The sequence below is a fragment of the Myotis daubentonii genome, chromosome 3 (assembly GCF_963259705.1).
Source record: "Myotis daubentonii chromosome 3, mMyoDau2.1, whole genome shotgun sequence".
Classification (NCBI taxonomy): domain Eukaryota; kingdom Metazoa; phylum Chordata; class Mammalia; order Chiroptera; family Vespertilionidae; genus Myotis; species Myotis daubentonii.
The window spans coordinates 180,404,104-180,422,472 of NC_081842.1; the positions used below are offsets into that span (position 1 = coordinate 180,404,104).

General features: G+C 39.2%; 2 protein-coding genes across 4 annotated transcripts in view; one reads left to right on the forward strand and one right to left on the reverse strand.

Moving 5' to 3' along the window:
* Positions 1 to 17,024, forward strand: part of FYB2 (FYN binding protein 2) — a 96,625-nt gene extending 79,601 nt beyond the window's left edge. For all 3 annotated transcript variants that reach the window (XM_059689416.1, XM_059689417.1, XM_059689418.1), the window contains exons 14-20: positions 356 to 384; positions 2,052 to 2,109; positions 9,369 to 9,455; positions 12,520 to 12,607; positions 14,732 to 14,888; positions 14,977 to 15,010; positions 15,345 to 17,024. In XM_059689416.1, the coding sequence (XP_059545399.1) occupies positions 356 to 384; positions 2,052 to 2,109; positions 9,369 to 9,455; positions 12,520 to 12,607; positions 14,732 to 14,888; positions 14,977 to 15,010; positions 15,345 to 15,366 (475 nt within the window). In that variant the 3' untranslated portion in view covers positions 15,367 to 17,024. The remainder of the gene's footprint in view (positions 1 to 355; positions 385 to 2,051; positions 2,110 to 9,368; positions 9,456 to 12,519; positions 12,608 to 14,731; positions 14,889 to 14,976; positions 15,011 to 15,344) is intronic.
* PRKAA2 (protein kinase AMP-activated catalytic subunit alpha 2) overlaps positions 1 to 18,369 on the reverse strand; it is a 259,642-nt gene that overhangs the window by 178,148 nt on the left and 63,125 nt on the right. The gene's annotated exons all lie outside the window — the stretch shown is intronic.

Sequence of the window (18,369 nt, forward strand, 5' to 3'; positions counted from 1 at the left end):
CTGCCCTCATCCCTTTGGCTTATGCATAGGCATAGGCAGGGCCCAGTGTCTCCAGAGGGCTGTGTGCATCTGATGGCCATCTTGGAAGTTTAGAAGGCAGAAATAGAATGCTGGATGGAGAAGGGCAGGGCCGTGGGGCAGCCTGAAGCTGTCTGGTAGGAAAGGGTATAAGTGGTCACTTGGGATAAATAAGCTCATCTAAAAAGTGGGGAGAGGGTCAGAACACAGATGCAGGGAAGGTAAGCTGTGCCCGCATCTTTGACTAGAGACATCAGTATCAAGAAACCTAGTCATCACTGTGCTATCCTGAACATGGCTTTCTTTCCTAACCCTCTGTGCCTTTTGTCCATAACAGTGCGTTTTCCATTTCGCTGCCGGATTTAGGTAAGTGACATTTACTTATTTCTGGCACAAAACCACACAGATTGGCGTAGTCCGGGGCTGGGAAAGACAAGCAGTCATCCTGCCTGCACTCCACATTTAATGAAAAATTGACACATCCAAGTCAAAGAACAAATTTTACACAACAGTAGTACTGACTTTGGGGAAGATGAGTATCATTTCTCAAGTGCCTACTATATCCCAGGCCTCTTAAAATCCCAGAAAAAAAAAAAGTTATTATCATCCCTTCTTAGGGAGGCTCTAGGATCCACATCCCTACTTTAGTGATCTGGAATTTGTACTCAGGTCTCTTGGATTATGAAGCTTTTGCATTTGAATTATACCACACAGCCACCTGAAGGTTTGATAGCCAGATCTCCCTAATTACAATGTAGTAAGTTGAGCACGATCATGTTGTGGCACACACACTAACCGAATCAAGGCTGGGTTGTTGCAATATTGTTTGCTTTGCTGTAAAAACAATAGTGCACAGATTAGCACAGTGCCTTGCACCCAGTAGGCTCTCAACACATGTCCCGTTAAGTTTAATCTGTTATTAAAAGAGGGCCATGTCTTCTGTTGGATTTTGTGAGCTCTCGCCATGGTGGCTGCTTTAATTTCTCTCTGACTTGGCAATTCAGATATATATTATAGTCCACATATATGAGTTTGCTGAACAAAATTTTAAAAGATTATATACACCTGGTCAAACTACAGTTCTCCCAAAATATCTATGTTAAAAAAAAAAGGCCAACTTAGAATAGACATGCATTGTACCCCATCCAAATTTATGAGTAATTGAATGTGAATTATAAATAATTATGCCAGAAAAATTTCAAATTCGCTCAGGTGGTGAATCACTTGAACATTATGGGTTTCTATGTAGAGCACTAAGGAATGTGAATATCCTAAAATAAACATGTCTAATTATGACTATGTACTAAGCCAGATTCCATTTTATGCACAATTATTATAAAGGATCAGTTACCAATGATTTGAAATAAAAATTGTGGGAGGAAAAATCAACATTAATATTCTATTAAACTCCTATTTTTCCTTAGGAATTAAGAAAAAGCCTCCCACTATTCTAGCAGTTATAACATCTTTTTTAAAAAGTTAATTCCAAAGAGGGAAGAAGGGATTGGGTGGGAAGAGAGACAGACAGACAGACATCGATGCGAGAGAGATACAGCAATTGGTGCCTCCCATACCTGCCCTGACTGGGGGTCAAACCCACAACCTAGGTATGTGCCCTGACCAAGATCAAACCTGCAACCTTCTGGTGTATGGGACGATGCTCCAACCGAGGCACACAGGCCAGGACTCAGTATAACATCTTTATCCAGGTCTAGGATGATGGAAACCTAGTTTAAAACTGATCCTTTCAGCAACTCACATTTCTGGAATCAAATTAATCTAAATATGTGCGTGTGCACATTTGCGATATGAGGGCATCTGTGTGTTTTTTAGTACTTCAGTTGAATTTCTCCCCAAATGAGAACTTTCTCATTCTTTGATCCTTTCAGCCTATCTGTATTCTGTGATCAGGCTTTGATAAAAGAGGCTTGGGGATGTGCCTGGGTAATTAGGTAATTGTGTGCAATTTGAGAAGCCAGGGTTGTATAAACCCTACCTAATAATGGACTGTTTTGATCCTATCTTGATTCTAGAACTTAGGTCCCAGGAAGTTATGCATGCTGACGTGACCATCAATGAAAAAGAGTCAAAGTAAGTCCTTTTACCTTCTGTCCATCCCTGGTATTTAACCCACGTCCTGGTGTCTTGTTGCATATGCATCTTTGGGTCTTGGATGAAAAGCAACTTGTTACATCCCCCCAATGAGAAGGGAAAACAATAAATAACATAGATGCTCTAACAGTGGAAGGTAACTCAAACGTCACTGGAGCTTTAGAAACTGTTTCTTATCCTTGAATCTAGGGACTTGAACTTATTTCAATGCAACAAACATTTGTTTAATCATCTGTGGACAAGGCAACAGGGGAGATAGGAGGTACCATCTGACAAAACCTCTGTTCTCGAAGACTAAATAATTATAACCTATCAAAAAGAAAGCTTCCCAAAACTTAACTCCCCCTCTAGCTACATATCCATCCTTTCCCTCTAAACTGAAGTCTCCTCTGCTCATCCCTTCAAGCTCATGGCAATGACCTCTGTGCCGGTCACACCGGTGCACTTATTTTTGGTAAGGCCACTAATAATTCTTTGTTACAGCTAGCACAGACTGTTAAATCCTTAGCTTTCTTGATTTCACTATAATATCTTAAACTGTTGACTATGGCATCCTTTAAAGAAAAATAATACTTTTCCCCAGATTTCCAGATTATTAATATTTCTTATTTCTCATCTTTGGCTATGGCTCCTCCTGCTTGTTTTTGGCTTTGTGTGGGTGCTGTGTGAGTTCTAATTCTACTGTTCAACTCTTCCTATTTCACTTCTATTCTTCCTTTGTATGTTCTTGAATGATCTCATCCACACTAGGGCTTTGATAGCAATCACTATGGTAATGATACCAAAATTTACATGTGGAGGTTGGATCTCTCTCCTCCACTCTAACAGGCCTGCTAACTCTATTTGAAACTCAGAATTTCATAATAACTCATAACCTCAACCCTTCACCCAAATATGGTCTTTTTCTTCTAATCTTTATGTTGGTGACTGTTTCAATTGCCCAAACCAAAATTCTAGGCATTGTCCTTAACTCCTCCTCTCCTGCCCTGCACCCTCTTCTCTTCCAATTCTCCTCCAAACACTCCCACATCTCTGTCCCCTCTGCCCAGCCACAACGCAGGCCCTCACTGGTTCTCAGTTGGATTCCAACAACTTTCTGAATGACCATCTCACCTCCACTGCAGTTTATTCTCCAAACTTTCCGACATGCAAATGTGATCATGTCACAAAACCAACCACCCAGCAGCTTGAAATGTGGAGTAGTTGTCAGTCACTCTTAGAATGAACTCCGAACTGCTTAGGAAGACATACAACTCCTTAGCGATCCAGCCCCTGGCAAGCCCTCCGCCTCACCTGGACCTCCTCCTCCGCACCTGTATGCCAGCGTTCCACCCGTACTATACTACCTGGAGCTCCTGGAGCTCAACCAGTTGCCCAGTATTTCTAAAGCTTCACATTTGTTCCAACTTCATCAGTTCATTCAACAGGTATGCAGTGAACATGTACTGTGTGTCAGGATATACAGCAGTGAAAACAGATATAATTTATATTCCTGTTTGATCGAAGACAGATAAATTAATAAAAAATAAATCCGTAATTTCACATTGGAATTTGGTTGTTTGGAAATTTTGAGAGAGAGTGAACATAAGGTGTGTTTGTGTTGAGAGAAGACTGATAGTCATTTTAGAGTAGATCATTGAGGAGACCTCTAGCAGGAGGGAGAATTTAAGAAAAGAGGACTGGTCTACCTATAACACTTTGCCATGCTTTTTGCCTGGTTATCTATTTTACCCATCATTATTTACAACTGAATTCAGATTTCCCCGGGAAGACCTCTCTGACCTTGTCAATTTAGGATAGATACCCCTCCTTAACCAGAACATTTTCCTCGGAGTTGTAGTGGTCTTATTTCTTGCTTGTCCCCTCCTCTAAACGAAAGCTCCCTAAGGAAGGGACTGTGGCTTTCCAACCTACATCATGTGTCCTTATACCAAAACAGTTGGTTAATTCAGGTAACAAAGGACCTCCTTTTAAAAAATGAGCAAAATAATCTGGAAGCTCAGAATAGGTACCATTTCCATTATTTGGGGGATCAGGACAGTCTCTGTGCCAAGGTGAAGCAGAAGGATATGTAACACTTTGACAGGTGGGGGAACTATGTAACTAGAAAACAGGTTTTTGGCAAGCTTGTTGCTTCTGATGAACACAAATGCTTAATTTTAATGTGTTTGAATTTTCAATTTACCCTTTATGATTGTTGCTGTATCTCTTAAAGAAGCATTTACCCCAAGGTCATATGATGTTCTCCCTTATCTTCTAAAACTGTTAGCTCTATCTTTTACACTTAAACCTTAGATCTGTCTGGAATGGATTTTTGTATTTATAGGGAAGTAGAGGTCTAATTGAATTTTCTTTCATGTGAATAAATGTCCTGGCAGGGTTGAGTGGTCCCTATTTTCTCATTGACCTACAGCAGCACCTTTGTCATACCAAGTATCCAATATCTGAAGACCTGTTTCCATGTTCTCTGATCTATTCCGGTGTCATATCTATCTTCAGCACATCATGGTCTGAGAAAGTAGTTGATATCAGTACCTTAACATGTTCTGAGACATGACTTATGCCAAGTATATGGTCAATTATTATAAATATTCTATGTGCATGTTAGAAATATATGACTTTTCTCTATTTTTTGAGTTCTCTAATTTCATGATACAGGGATCAATTTATGTACTTTAAATCAAGTATGTGTTAATTTTCTTATTAAAAATCTTCCATAAATTTATGAATTTTTAGATGCTTGATTCATCAATATTTGAAAGAAATTGCTTGAAATCTCACACAAGGATGGCAAATTTCTGTTTCTTCCAAAAGTTCTAGCATTTGTTGCCTTATATATTCTATTTTATTAATTGCATACAAAATTTGAAATATATTCTAGTAAATTTAATGTTTCTTCATTATGTTGTAATCATTTCTATCTCTAATACTATTAACAAAAATATGTATATAGCTCTTACTGTGGGTTAGTCACTGTTTCATATATTTAATATACATTAACTCATTCAGTCTCACAACAATCCTGTGAAGTAGACACTATTATTAAACAAATTTTAGAGAAGAGAGACTGAGGCACAGGTTAAGCCACCTGTCCAGGCTCACCCAGCTAGTGTTCTCCACTACTGTCTCCTAGAGATTCGCTCTCTTGAAGTGATGTGCCCAATATTATGTCTACTGATATTTTCATTAGTATTTCCCTAGTATAGATGTTTGATCTTTTGTTTTCCATATTCACATTCATGTCTCTCATATAAATAACAGAGCTGAATTTGGCTTTTTTAAAAATCCAGTATGACCCAACTGGTGTTGCCCAGTGGTTGAGTGTTCACCCATGAACCAAGAGGTCCCCAGTTCAATTCCTGGTCAGGGTACATGCCCAGATTGTGAACTGGTGTGCAAGAGGCAGGTGATTAATGTGTCTCTCTCATCGATGTTTCTATATCTCTATCCCTCTCCCTCCCCCTCTCTCCAAAATGAAAAACATATTTTTAAAAAATCCAATATGATCATCTGTCTTATCTCCTACCTTGTCCTTGACCTGAATTTCAGTCTTCTCAAATGCGGTGGGGCTGACAGTAGCACTTTCCACAGGACAGACTTGCCTTCTATGCTTGCATGCTGCTTACTGCTCTCTGTCTGGTTTCAGCTGATTTGTGGGGCTGTTAGGGTACTAGATGTAGTCCTTAGCAATTTAAGACAAAACGAGACCAAAAAAAACGTATCCAGGATCCAGCGTTCTGAATTTGGAGGGCCCTTCAGAATGTTCTCCTGCTCTCTGCCGCCAAATGAGGACGTGCAGAACTCTGAGCAGGAGGGCAGTACAGTCAGAGCTGCCTTTCAGGGAGTAACCCAGCCCTCCACAGAACACTGCAGAGGGAGTCGGAGTAGAATATATGTTAGCATGTCATTACCTAGGTCATTTCAGGGAAAGCTTATGGGACCAAAGCCAGGAGCTCATAACGCTGTGACCTGCTTGAAGTTCTTCATAGGATATAAGAGACACTCTGTAGTTCTGTGCTACTGATATCAATGACTGGTGATGTGGGAAAGTAAATAAATAAATGTTTCCCAAGTTAAAAAAAAAAAGGTATCATTACAATCACTCAGGTGAAAGATGATCAAAATGTGCCCTAAGGTGGTGAAAGAAATGAAGGAGAAGTTATTTCAGAGAACTTAAAGTGGAATTTATTAAATTGTTAATTCCTCTGGTGGAAACCATGTCTTCATCTCCATTACCCAGCTCTTGATATAGCACTTAAGGCATGGTAGGTACATGAGGAATATTTCATAAACAAATTATATTGATCAAATCGCTTAGACCAGTGGTCCTCAACCTTCCTAATGCCGTGACCCTTTAATACAGTTCCTCATGTTGTGGTGACCCCCAATTTCATTGTTACAAATTGAACATAATTAAAGCATAGTGATTAATCACAAAAACAATATGTAATTATATATGTGTTTTCTGATGGTCTTAGGTGACCCCTGTGAAAGGGTCATTCGACCCCCAAAGGGGTCGCGACCCACAAGTTGAGAACCGCTGGCTTAAACCCAACAGAGTCTGACCGATGTTCATGTGACAGTAAATCTTCTGTGTGGCCTCAGAGAAACCAATTATGAAAGACATCTGTAGCAGCAGGACACTGATGGAGAGAGAGTAGCAGAATGTGGAAGGAGAAGAACAAGGGAAGATGTTATTTGAGCTCCTGTAAACTTGGCTAGTTTGCATGTCATGTCCTGATGGGTATTTGGTTGAGGAGTATCCCGAAGCACTCTGGATTAAATTGTCGCTAGCTAGGTAACCCAGACCTCTGCTTTATGTCTCATTGCCTTTTGTTCATCAGAATATCTTCCAGAGAGTCAGCAAGAGAAGGGACGGGGGAACTTGAAAAGGAGGCTGACAAAGCCTCTGCGGCCTGGCACCAGTGGGACCTGGGCATGTCATCTTACTTCTCTGAACCTGAGTTTCCTAACCTGTGATGTGGCAATAGCAGTTCTTACCCTGCCAAGTTCATTAAGCTTTCTAATTTGATCCCTAGAAAAGCAAAAATAAGTTGACAAGGAAGCAAAGAGTTGACCATAACATTCACATGGTTAGCATGGGTATAAAATGATGTGATCTTTCTGGAAGATAATTTGGCAATGTGTATCTGAAATGCCCGGACCCTTTACTTAACTCAGTAATTTTACTGCAAGCAACTAGCTCTATTTAAAAAAGTAATAACCATAAAGAATAAATTATGTGCAAAAATATCAGTGTCAGGGTTATTTATAAAAATGAGATGTTTAAAACTACCCAAATAGCCAATGATTTTATAAGCATACTAGAGGCCCAGTGCACGCATTCATGTACCAGTGGGGTCCCTTGGCTTGGCCTGCACCCTCTTACAATCTGGGACCCCTCAGGGGATGTTGGAGAGCCAGTTTAGGCCTGATCCCTGCAGGCCAGGCCGAGGGACCCCACCAGTGCATGAATCCATACATGGGCCTCTAGTATGCATGTAAGATCTTTGGTTAATCTCTTCCCACCCTCCCCCCTTCCCTCTGAGATTCATCAGTCTGTACCATGTTTTCATGCCTGTGGTTTCTGCTCCTGTGTTGAGGGTCTGCCCCTGGTGGTCAGTGCACATCATATCTACTGTCCAGTTGGCCTGTTGCTTAGGCTTTTATATATATAGGTTATAGTATAGTACTCTACATAAACATTAACATATGTATTAAATATATACTAAATAGTCTTCAATGACATGGAGAAATGCTTGCACTATGACAACTGAAAAATAGCAGAATGAAAAATTGTATATATCGGAGTGATCTCCATTCAGTTTCTGAAAGGGTTTGGAAAATGTTTGGAAGGAAACTAAGATGTCCTTGAAAGGTCAGATCATGCTTATATTGTCTCTTTTCTACTTCTGCTTCGTTATTTAATACTCAGAATATATTGCTTTATAATCAGTAAAGAAAATAAGCTTTTAAGTAGGCATTTGCCTTGCCCCTTCCCTGCCCTCACAGCTGTAGCCCCTTCCAAACAGCCATGCCCATTCTCACTGAGTATCGCTGTATGCCTGGCATAGACACACTGGAATATATGGTTGGATCCCATTTTCTGGGAACTTGAAGTGGAGAGATGAAACAACTGGCCATTAGACAGAAAGCAGTGATCACAGAGCTCCATGTTGTAGACTTCAAAGGCAACAGATGTTGAAAGGAGAGAGGGATTGGAGCTCCATCCACAAGTCCTGGAAGGTTTCTTAAAAGACTTTCTAAGCTGCATCTCCTTAGCCAGTCAAATGCTGAGTCCTTGACATGCTGTTGGACACCTGTGACCATACTCTGAAGGGAAGGGTGACACAAGGTCTCTGAAAATCTCAGAAATTCCTGTGACATAATGCCCTATGCTTCTAATTTACCCGATGAAGAGTTATTTAAGGTTCAGATGTGCAGACACCAGATGGTTGATGGAGCAGGGTCCTGTTCTGCTCATATCAATGATGGATATGCTGGTAATTTTGTCATACCAGAAAGAAAAAACAAAAACAAAACACATTTTGAAGCAGCAGGTATGCCATAGACTTGAGGCAAAGGCACCTGGGTTCAAAGCCACTATTTCTGTGACCATGATATTCTCTGATCACTATTTCCTCCTCTGTAACCCTTTATGAATGACGACTTTAATGGATGCTTACTGTGACAAGTCAGTTAACATGTGTAAAAGCATAAGGCTTGGCACATAGGTTCTCAGAAAGTGTCAGTTCTTTCTACAATACCCCCTCCCTCCCTGATTCCTTCCCTGCTAATGCTAAGCACTAGTTAGATTAGTTTTTTCTCATCATGGAAGTTAATGTTAGTATTCATGTTTTACTAGTAGAGGCACAGAAACTGAGGCTCAGAAAGGAGAGAAAGTATGATTATAAGCAGGTTGATCGCTTGCTGCTGGTTTCCGATGTGGATTGCCACAGATCAGGGGGTCAGCTCTCTGTGGTCTGTGGGCTAAATATAGCCGGCCACTTGTTTTTTGTAAATACGGTCACACTGGCCCAATTAAGTGGTTACCCCAGAGGTGTTAGGCCTTGCAAAACCTAAACTATCTGCTCTCTGAAGTTGCCATAGAATCAAAATATACTTCTGGATAACTTTTAAATATTTTTTGTAAAACAATTACCCAGAAAGTACGGATGGTTCCATAACTGTTTTAGTTTCATCTTGGTTGACTTGCTCAAAAATATTTTTCTCTTCAGGGATGAAGATAAAGTAAAAACTTGGAAGCCCAAGTTTTTTAAGCCAAAGGGGGAAAAAGAGAGGAAAGATGCTCAAGGATCAGAAAGGTAAGTGCACAGGTGTGCCTACTTTACAGCTTCTCCGCTCCAGGCTATTCCTCTCACCAGCTGCATACACTTAGAGGCAGTCAGGACATTTGATTTTCAGGTTCTTCATCTGCACAATGAGAATTGCAACACCTAAATGATGGTACAGTTGAGGGGATTAGAAGAGACACAGAATATGAAAATGTAAAGAGCAACACACATTTATCTGCATCATCTCTGCTTTTGGCAAATGGAAAGTGAGGAAAGATTTCAAACCAGCCCTTATCAAACAATGAAAACCTTCCAGTCTTCTTTAAGGCTGAAAAGATTTTCCCCCTATAAGACAAACCTTACATAATATACCAGTCTGAACATATATGAAACTTGGTGTCATATCATAAGACGGACTTCCCTAAAACACAATATAATTCTAGTTATGTCTACATTAGTGTTAATTTACAAAAGACTGTTTTATCAATTCAAAATCTAACCTTCCCTCAAGCTCTCAGTTGGATTCAGTGGGCTGAGGGGGAGGCAATGTTTTTCACTGTCTTGGGTGGTGACTTGGTGCTCAGTGCCCCATCCTTCACCTCAGTTACTAGGAGATGGGGCAGCTCTGAGGCCCACTGTTTAACCAATGTCTTCGGGAAATCCTTGTCTAAATAGTCATTATGCTGGGAACACTGTGTGGTCTGTCTGCATTGGGAAACCTGTCTAGAAAAGTCCTACAAGGGGCACCCCAAAAGAAATAAGACATTAGCCTATGCCAAGCTTAAACTCAGAGGACAGCATACAATGACCCTTCCTTTATATTTATTTTCTTTGGGTTTAGACTTGATGTAATTTATTTTTCCAAGTAGGAAAGATGTATTCACAGACTAGAAAGCACTTCCCACCTTCAACTTCATAGCATAGGAAAACAGAATTCCAAGAGAGGAAATAGAATTTCTTACTGCCCACCCCACACAGACAGCTTCTTAGTATTTTAATGACTGCACGTAAGTCTTTTTAGGAAAACGTTTTCTAGTGCTTTTTTTTAATTCTTACAACAAACTGACATAATAGTTTTTATTCTCAACTGAGTAAATTTGAAAATGTGGTAAATTTTTAAATGCAGTATGTTGAGATTATCATTACTCCTGTAGATGGATGTATCAATTTCCATGTGCTCCTGACTCTTTTTTAAAATAATTTCTACTGCCGAAACCGGTTTGGCTCAGTGGATAGAGCGTCGGCCTGCGGACTGAAAGGTCCCAGGTTCGATTCCGGTCAAGGGCATGTACCTGGGTTGCAGGCATATCCCCAGTAGGAGATGTGCAGGAGGCAGCTGATCGATGTTTCTCTCTCATCGATGTTTCTAACTCTCTATCTCTCTCCCTTCCTCTCTGTAAAAAATCAATAAAATATATTTTAAAAAAATAATAATAATTTCTACCAATTTATTCTACCAATAAAAAATGCTTTCTATATTAGTACAATCTTTTCACTCTCCCTTTATTAATGTAAGATGGCACATTTTCAGAGACGCTGGGAAGGATAGCCCACCTGTAAGACGCCCCATGTGGACTTTGCATGTACAGGAACAGGGCAGCTGGAAGGCAGACTGTGGCCAGATTCTAAAGTGCCCTGTGTACCATGGGACTAGGACTTCATCTCTGAGGCAGTAAAGACAGATTCAAAGTTTTTAAGCAAGAGAGTGAGGCGGTCAATTAGATTCTAGAAAGATGACTGAAGACAGGTCTGCAGGTAGATTCGCAGAAGGAAAGACAGGAGGGGGCATGGGAATGACAGTGTGCAAAGAACCTTGAATATCAGATGAGAACTGCCATTGCCTAAAACATGGCAGTGACTGTGGAATGGAACATATAAGTAATGCTTCTGAATAAAACTAATAGAACCTGTTTCCCTCTGTCAGTACATTAAATAACTAAAATGCAGCACCAACCCCCAAATGAAGAGCAGGAGGGAGGAAAAGGAAGTAAAAGCATAGTCAGCCTCTACTGTAGGGTTATCCACTTTTATGTCCTGAAATTGTTGCATACATTTGTGGCACCTTGCTTTATTTTCTTAATCCTGTCTTCTCCGTAATCATTCAGCAAACTGGAGAGGTCTCTGATTGATTCCCCAATTAGGTTTCAAAACTTGGAAAACCACAATATGTGAGCCATTTATTCTAACTGGTTTCCATTAATCTGAGGATGAGTGGGAATATTTATAATGTTACATAAGTTTCTTCTTTCAGAGAATCTGATTCAGAGAAGTTTCTCATGTAACTTAAATTGTTTTTCTTTTTTTGTTTTAATACATTTTATTGATTTCAGAGAGGAAGGAGAGGGAGAGATAGAAACATCAATGAGACTCATTGATTATTTCCTGCACGCCCCCTACTGGGGATCAAGCCTGCAACTCAGGCATGTGCCCTTGACTGGAATTGAACCTGGGACCCTTCAGTCTGCAGGCTGACACTCTGTCCACTGAGCCAAACTGGCTAGGGCAAATTGTTTATAAACAATTAGATGTTATTCAAAGTTATCTTGCTGTCAAATAAAAATGGTTAATTGCAAGGGGAAAGAACTGGTATTGTTTGGTTCAGTTGTTTTGACAATCTGCTATGGTTTGTGTATAAAACATATATAAAATTATAAACAACAACATTCCTAAATTTTTACTGAAATAGGACCACTTTATAAATTTAGAAACTTAAGGGTTTTACTAGTATACTAGAGGCCCAGTGCATGACATTTGTGTACTCAGGGGTGTGGGGGTCACTCAACCTGGCCTGCACCCTTTCACAGTCCAGGTGCCCTCGGGGGATGTCCACAGGAGGGGGGCTAAGCTGCAGTCAGATATCCTTAGTGCTGCTGTGGAGGCAGGCCGCTGCACTCACCAGCCGTCAGCCTGGCTTGTGGCTGAGCAGTGCTCCCCCTGTGGGAGCGCACTGACCATCAGGGGGCAGGCATCTCCTCTGTTGAGCATCTGCCCCCTGGTGGTCAGTGTGCATCATAGCAACCGGTTGTTCTGCAGTTCGGTCGATTTGCCTTATATAGGATAGTACATTCAACCCTGCCTGCATTTTTCTTGCCAGTGTATCGCCTAGAAATTTCTTCAGAACCAAGAAGCAAAACTTAGAAAAGAGAATGGAAAGAGAAAAACTTTTTAGAGAAAGATTTGAGGTATGTTCTCCTCTGAAGGTAAAAACAACAACATTACAGGCTAGAAACTTCTGTTTATAAAGATTCTGACAGATGTTGCACCCCTGCCTGATTCAGACATGATTTCTGACTATAAAGCTGGTATTTTTATGTTTTCTTGATGCATTCTTGTATTATCATGCCTTTGTATATGCTACTTCCTCTACCTGGAAAAAGTCCTAAGGTGCTCAGTCCAGATGTCACCCACTCTTGCCCAATTCCTCCAGGTGAAGTCACTCCCTCAGCACACACATTACAAACACACCTGTTACACAGATCAACGGTGTTACAACCTGTGCACACACGCCCATTGGGAACTAAAACTCTCAAGTCCCTTTTGAAGGAGAGATTTTGTCTCACTCAGATTGCTCCCCAGCTCCCAACATAAACTGGTGACATACTGCTCAGTGAATGAGTGAGACACTGAACAAATACATGAACAGTGAAGAAGTGGGTTAAGCCTCTGCAGCTCCTGGCCTCTCACCCTGTCACAGAGTCCGTGGGCATTTTCCCATAATTCCAAACGAATCAAATAATTCTACCTTCTGGCTTTATATATGACCACAGTAAGAATTTATTAACTTAGGAACTTACTGAACACCTCCGATGTGCCAGTCACTGGACTGAGAGAGACAGAGTGTGCATCCTGCTCATAAAATTTGTCCAAGTTATGTCTCTGCCTAAAAACTTTCAAAGTATTCCATTTCAATAACTTTTATTCAGCTCAAATAATAAACTATTTGTGCCAGGCATTGAAGGTACAGAATGAATAAAAATACCTTACACTCTCATTTTATAGGACAAATGTTTATTATAATGCTGTAACAGGAGTATATATATACAAGATGCAATTAAAACAGTAAATTATACAGAGCAGTGATGAAAGTCTTCATGCAGGGTGGTTAAGAGGGGGGAAAAAGGTAATCCAGGCAGAGAAAACAGCATGAGCAATGGCATGGAAATATGAAAGGTATGTGGTATATTCAGGATTATCATATAGCTTGATGTGGTTTCAACAAAAGAGACAGAAATGGGGGCATGGGGATGACAATGTGCAAAGGACCTTGAATATCAAGCTAAGAAATGTTACTCTGATCCTGAAAGCAGTGAAGAGTGGTGACCTAATCTGATTTGTGTTTTAGGAAATCACTGTGTACTCACAGTGAACAAGGGCCTAGAAAGGGTAAGAAATCACTTAAGAAGCCATTACTCTATAATACAAATCTGTCTTTTGGATCAGAACCCACTTGGTGTAGGGTGATCTTACAATTAATTCATCATCCAAATTCAGGAGACTTTGAGAGTGGAAGGAGGTATCCCTCATCTTAAATAAGTATCTGTAAATAAACACTGTCCTGAGCAAAGGGAGAAGTTTGGCCACCCAAATTTGGTAAAGTGACACCTGTCAGTATAAGCTATATATTCTGGAACACTTCTCTTTTTTTCAGTCAAGGGATCTCAATACTTAGGTGATGTACCTATAAATGTATAGGCCAGCTAGTTACCCCTAAGGTCAGATATTGAATTGCTCAACCAATATCAATCAGGTTTTTGGGTTTTTTGTTTTTTTTTTCAACAAATCCCTGACTTTGACCACAGAAGAAGAGTGGAAATTGCCCCCACACCTATTCTTACTATTTTAGCTATATATAGAAATATATAAATCCACCCAGAGGGGAAGGGTAGAGAGTATGTAAGAACATTATAAATTCTAAGAGTGTTTCCTCCCACCTCCACCCTTTTTTGTAAACTTCTCCTTTCTTGGGTTTGGAACAATTAACATTACTATCCACAGTATTTAATGTATACCTATGTTACAGCGTTCTTATTCACCAGAATGCATTCTAACACAATTAGATAATGGATGTGAAAACAATGAAAATGCGATCTTACCAAGCAAATATAAGATTGTGGCATTTTACCATTATTTCCTTAAATAACATTCCTTTCAATGATTGTTTTGCTATTTTCTATTCCCCTAACAAATCAATATCTAGCATCTTGAGTTTATATTGTGGTTACTACTATATTACTTCCTCCATTGATTTTATTATAATGAAAGGAAAATAATGCAAGCACAGTCTGATTAGTGATTTCTCATTCCAGTATGATAAAGAGATTACTGTCATCAACACAGCAGTGGCGTGTTCCAGGAATTCAAGAAATGGGATCTTTGATTTGCCAATAACCCCTGGAGAAGAACTGGACGTCATTGATGTCACTGAAGAAAATCTAGTGATATGCCGCAATTCTAAAGGCAAATGTAAGTTACTGGCTCATTGCCCCCAAAATTTAACTTTAAAAAAAAAAAATCTCAAAGTATTCTATAACTTAGATTTTTGTTTCTATAGATGGATATGTGCTAATTGAACATCTAGATTTCAAGTAAGTGGTTTGATTTTGTACTTCAAATAATGAATTCTAAACACTTAACACATTGTTGTATACATTCATTTCAAAGAAATACTACTCAATTTATTTACAATTCAGGAACACATCTGAAAATTAGATATGTGACGCCCTATTCTATAAGGATTACTTTGGAAGAGATTTTATTATTGTCTATTATTGTCTCCTGAGTGTGTTATCCAGCTCTACAGAGCATAATTATAAACATTTTAAAGAAGCATACAAATATTAAACGGGGTAAGAAATGCCCCAGAAATCTGCTCAGTACTCCACTGTCTACATTTCAAAATATATTTCTATTTTTTCTTAGGCCTCAAGGTTGTTCACCTTAGGAAGATCCACATCCAGTGTACCATGCACAAGTGAGAACCAGGTCTGAGATACTGGTCCTGCTCCCATCAGTTTACATGTCAAAATGAGATGGTGGAAATGTTTGTTAGGAACTCAGAAGAGAAAACAAATCCTCATTTAGTTGATTTTACTCCCAAAAGGTTATCTTTCCATGTCTATTTTACTGCTGGCTCAGAGAATGGGAAAGTGTGTGTTAGCATTTGAGCACTTACTCAATGAGCCACATCTGAAGTTAGCAATCATGCCTATGGCACTACCTAGTCAATTGTACAGATGGTTAGTGTGCTTCCCATATGAGTACACAAGTGTTTATAACGTTCTAAAAGATGCTGTACATTTAAAATGGGTGTAATTTAATTCTAAAATAATAGTGCAACCATTTTATACTCAAAGTACAATTACAGCTCAAGGTATAAGTGTTCTGCTTTGTCACAAAATCAGACTCAAAATGGGTTTCTTTTGGAAATAGTATACTGAAAATCCACCCAATATACTTAAAGAAAATATATGCTGTATTGGCTTAAAATACCCTGTTGTCCAAAAATAAGTAATATCTTGTCTATGCCTGAACACTTATTTAAATAATAGAATTTATATGAAAGTAATGAAAAGCAAGCTGTTAATAACATTCTGTATTTCAAATGTTGTACACTGTCTGTTAAGCAGGGTGATTCTAGCGTTCCAGGGTGTGAATTTACTCCATGGCCACATCCTTTATATAATGTGAGATTATTTCTTAAGCTTCTAGGTTCTCTTATTTCCTTTTTCAAGTTCCAAATAGCACTTGCCAATAAAGGCTAAGCTTATTCTAGAGACAAGAATCAAAAGTATTACAGTGTTTAGATAGGGAAATAGGTATGAATGAAATGTGTCAAAGAGTAAGAAGGGCAACACTGAAGCTTGGCCTTTAACCACACATGTATTTGCTAGACGAGGCAGAGATAGAAAATCCACACTATCTGGTGATCAGGAAGAAATTGAAGGGACATGGCAAGAGCTGGAATGGGGTAAGTTGGGGCTAGAATATGACAGAGTGCTTACTCAAAGGTCTTAAACAGGAAGGCAATGCCAGATGTTTAGAGAGAAAAGAAAAAAACAACCCTAGCAATATGAGTGATATAATAGAGAGAGGAAAGACTAGGTGCTTTTGCAATACTCTAGGCAAAAGAGCATTTGACCATAAGACAGCAATAAAAATATATAGGGCAGGAGCCTCACTAGAGATATTACAAAGGTAAGAGGAAGAAGTAGGGAATGACTCCAAGGTTTCTTGGATGGTACCCAAATTGGAAATATATTTCTGCTTGGATTCCCTAAATTAAATGTACCTACTCAGTGAGAGGCAGGGCAACCACAGCCCTCTCCCATACCTCGGGCCAGACCTGTTACAGTGGGCAAGGAGGTAAGTGAAAGAGAAGACAGGACTATGCAGAGCAGAGACCTTTCATGCAATAATTCTGCAGTGGCAACAGGACTAAATTTTAACTGAGATGGATTTGTCCCATCACCTCACATGACCTCTTGTTCTAATTCCATGTCTCAGCTCAAAGTCTCAATTTTCTCATTAGTAAAACAGCTAACAACACTCACCTTATCTACTTCACAGGGGTTGTTGTCAGGCTGGAATGTAATAATATAAATAAAAGTGTCCTAAAATCTTTAATACAGAATACTGTATAAGTGCTGTTATTTCAGTACCTGGCCTTTTTTGCGGTTGGAAGATGTTGAAAACAAAAAATGTGTTTTGAAATTCAAATCTTAAGACTTGAAAAAAATGGCTGGGATGTAAGTACTTTTACATAGATATATAGGGTGCCCCCCCCAAAAAATGTATGTATATAAACCCTTTGAATAATTATAAAGGCAGTGTTTATGAAAATAATTTCATTTTCAAAATTGAGCTATCAGCTGTAAAAATGTGTATACATATATTTGGGATGCCCTGTATTTAATGGGATTTTAAAACTGAACATTTTCCTATGTTTTTAAAGTATAAACCATTTGATTTAACATAAACTAGTACCTCATTACTATTTGCCGCTATGAACTATATTTTTAGGAAAAATAATTGCCTCTAATCCATAATCAATGTGATTGTTTCTATTTCACAGTCAGCCACATTTCTTCCATTACTTAAATCATACCTAAATTTCTCACTCTATTGATCTGTAAAATTCTCTAATGTAAACATCATAACTCATCATAACTAAGACTTCAGTAATGTCATGTCTCTATTTTACTTTTAATTCTGCATGAAAACATATCAGTAAATATAACATTCTGTCAGATAAAAACATACAAATGTACTTGACCCTAACAGAGGCTCACACTGGCCCACACAAATTCATTTATCGGCCAAGTCATCAACCACCTGTTAACATGCACTGACAAAACCTTCCCTTCTTCCTGAGACTTCTGTGAAACACTTGGTTTTCCAAGATGACATAGCATTCTGTTGACTGGGCCCTCTCTTGCACACCTTCAGAACTTTTAGAACACAGATTGTAGGGGAAGAATAGGAAGAGAGGAAAAGAAGAATATTTAATGACAAATTCCTAAGACATAGTTGTTTCTGGGTAACAGGGTTAGGATGATTTTTTTCCCTCTTCTTCAAACATCCTTTACTTTTCAAATTTCCCACAGTAAGCATGCACTCCCCGTGGAATTTAGGAAATAAAGGAAAAGCATTTTTACTAATCAATACAAATTCCTTCTTCTAAGTTTGGAAAAACAAATTGAAATCTGGTATGTCTTGACTTTGATATGTCATTAATGAGGACTAAAGTACAGTGTTTTTCAAAAAGTTACTTTTAGGTATCAACACTAGTAAAAGAGAAAGATGCAAATTGACCATACCCCCCGAACGCTTCCCATTGGCTAATCAGCAGGATGTGCAAATTAACTGCCAACCAAGATGGCGACCGGCAGTCAGGCAGCTGAAGCAAACAGGAGGCTTGCTTGCTCCAGTGATGGAGGAAGCCAAT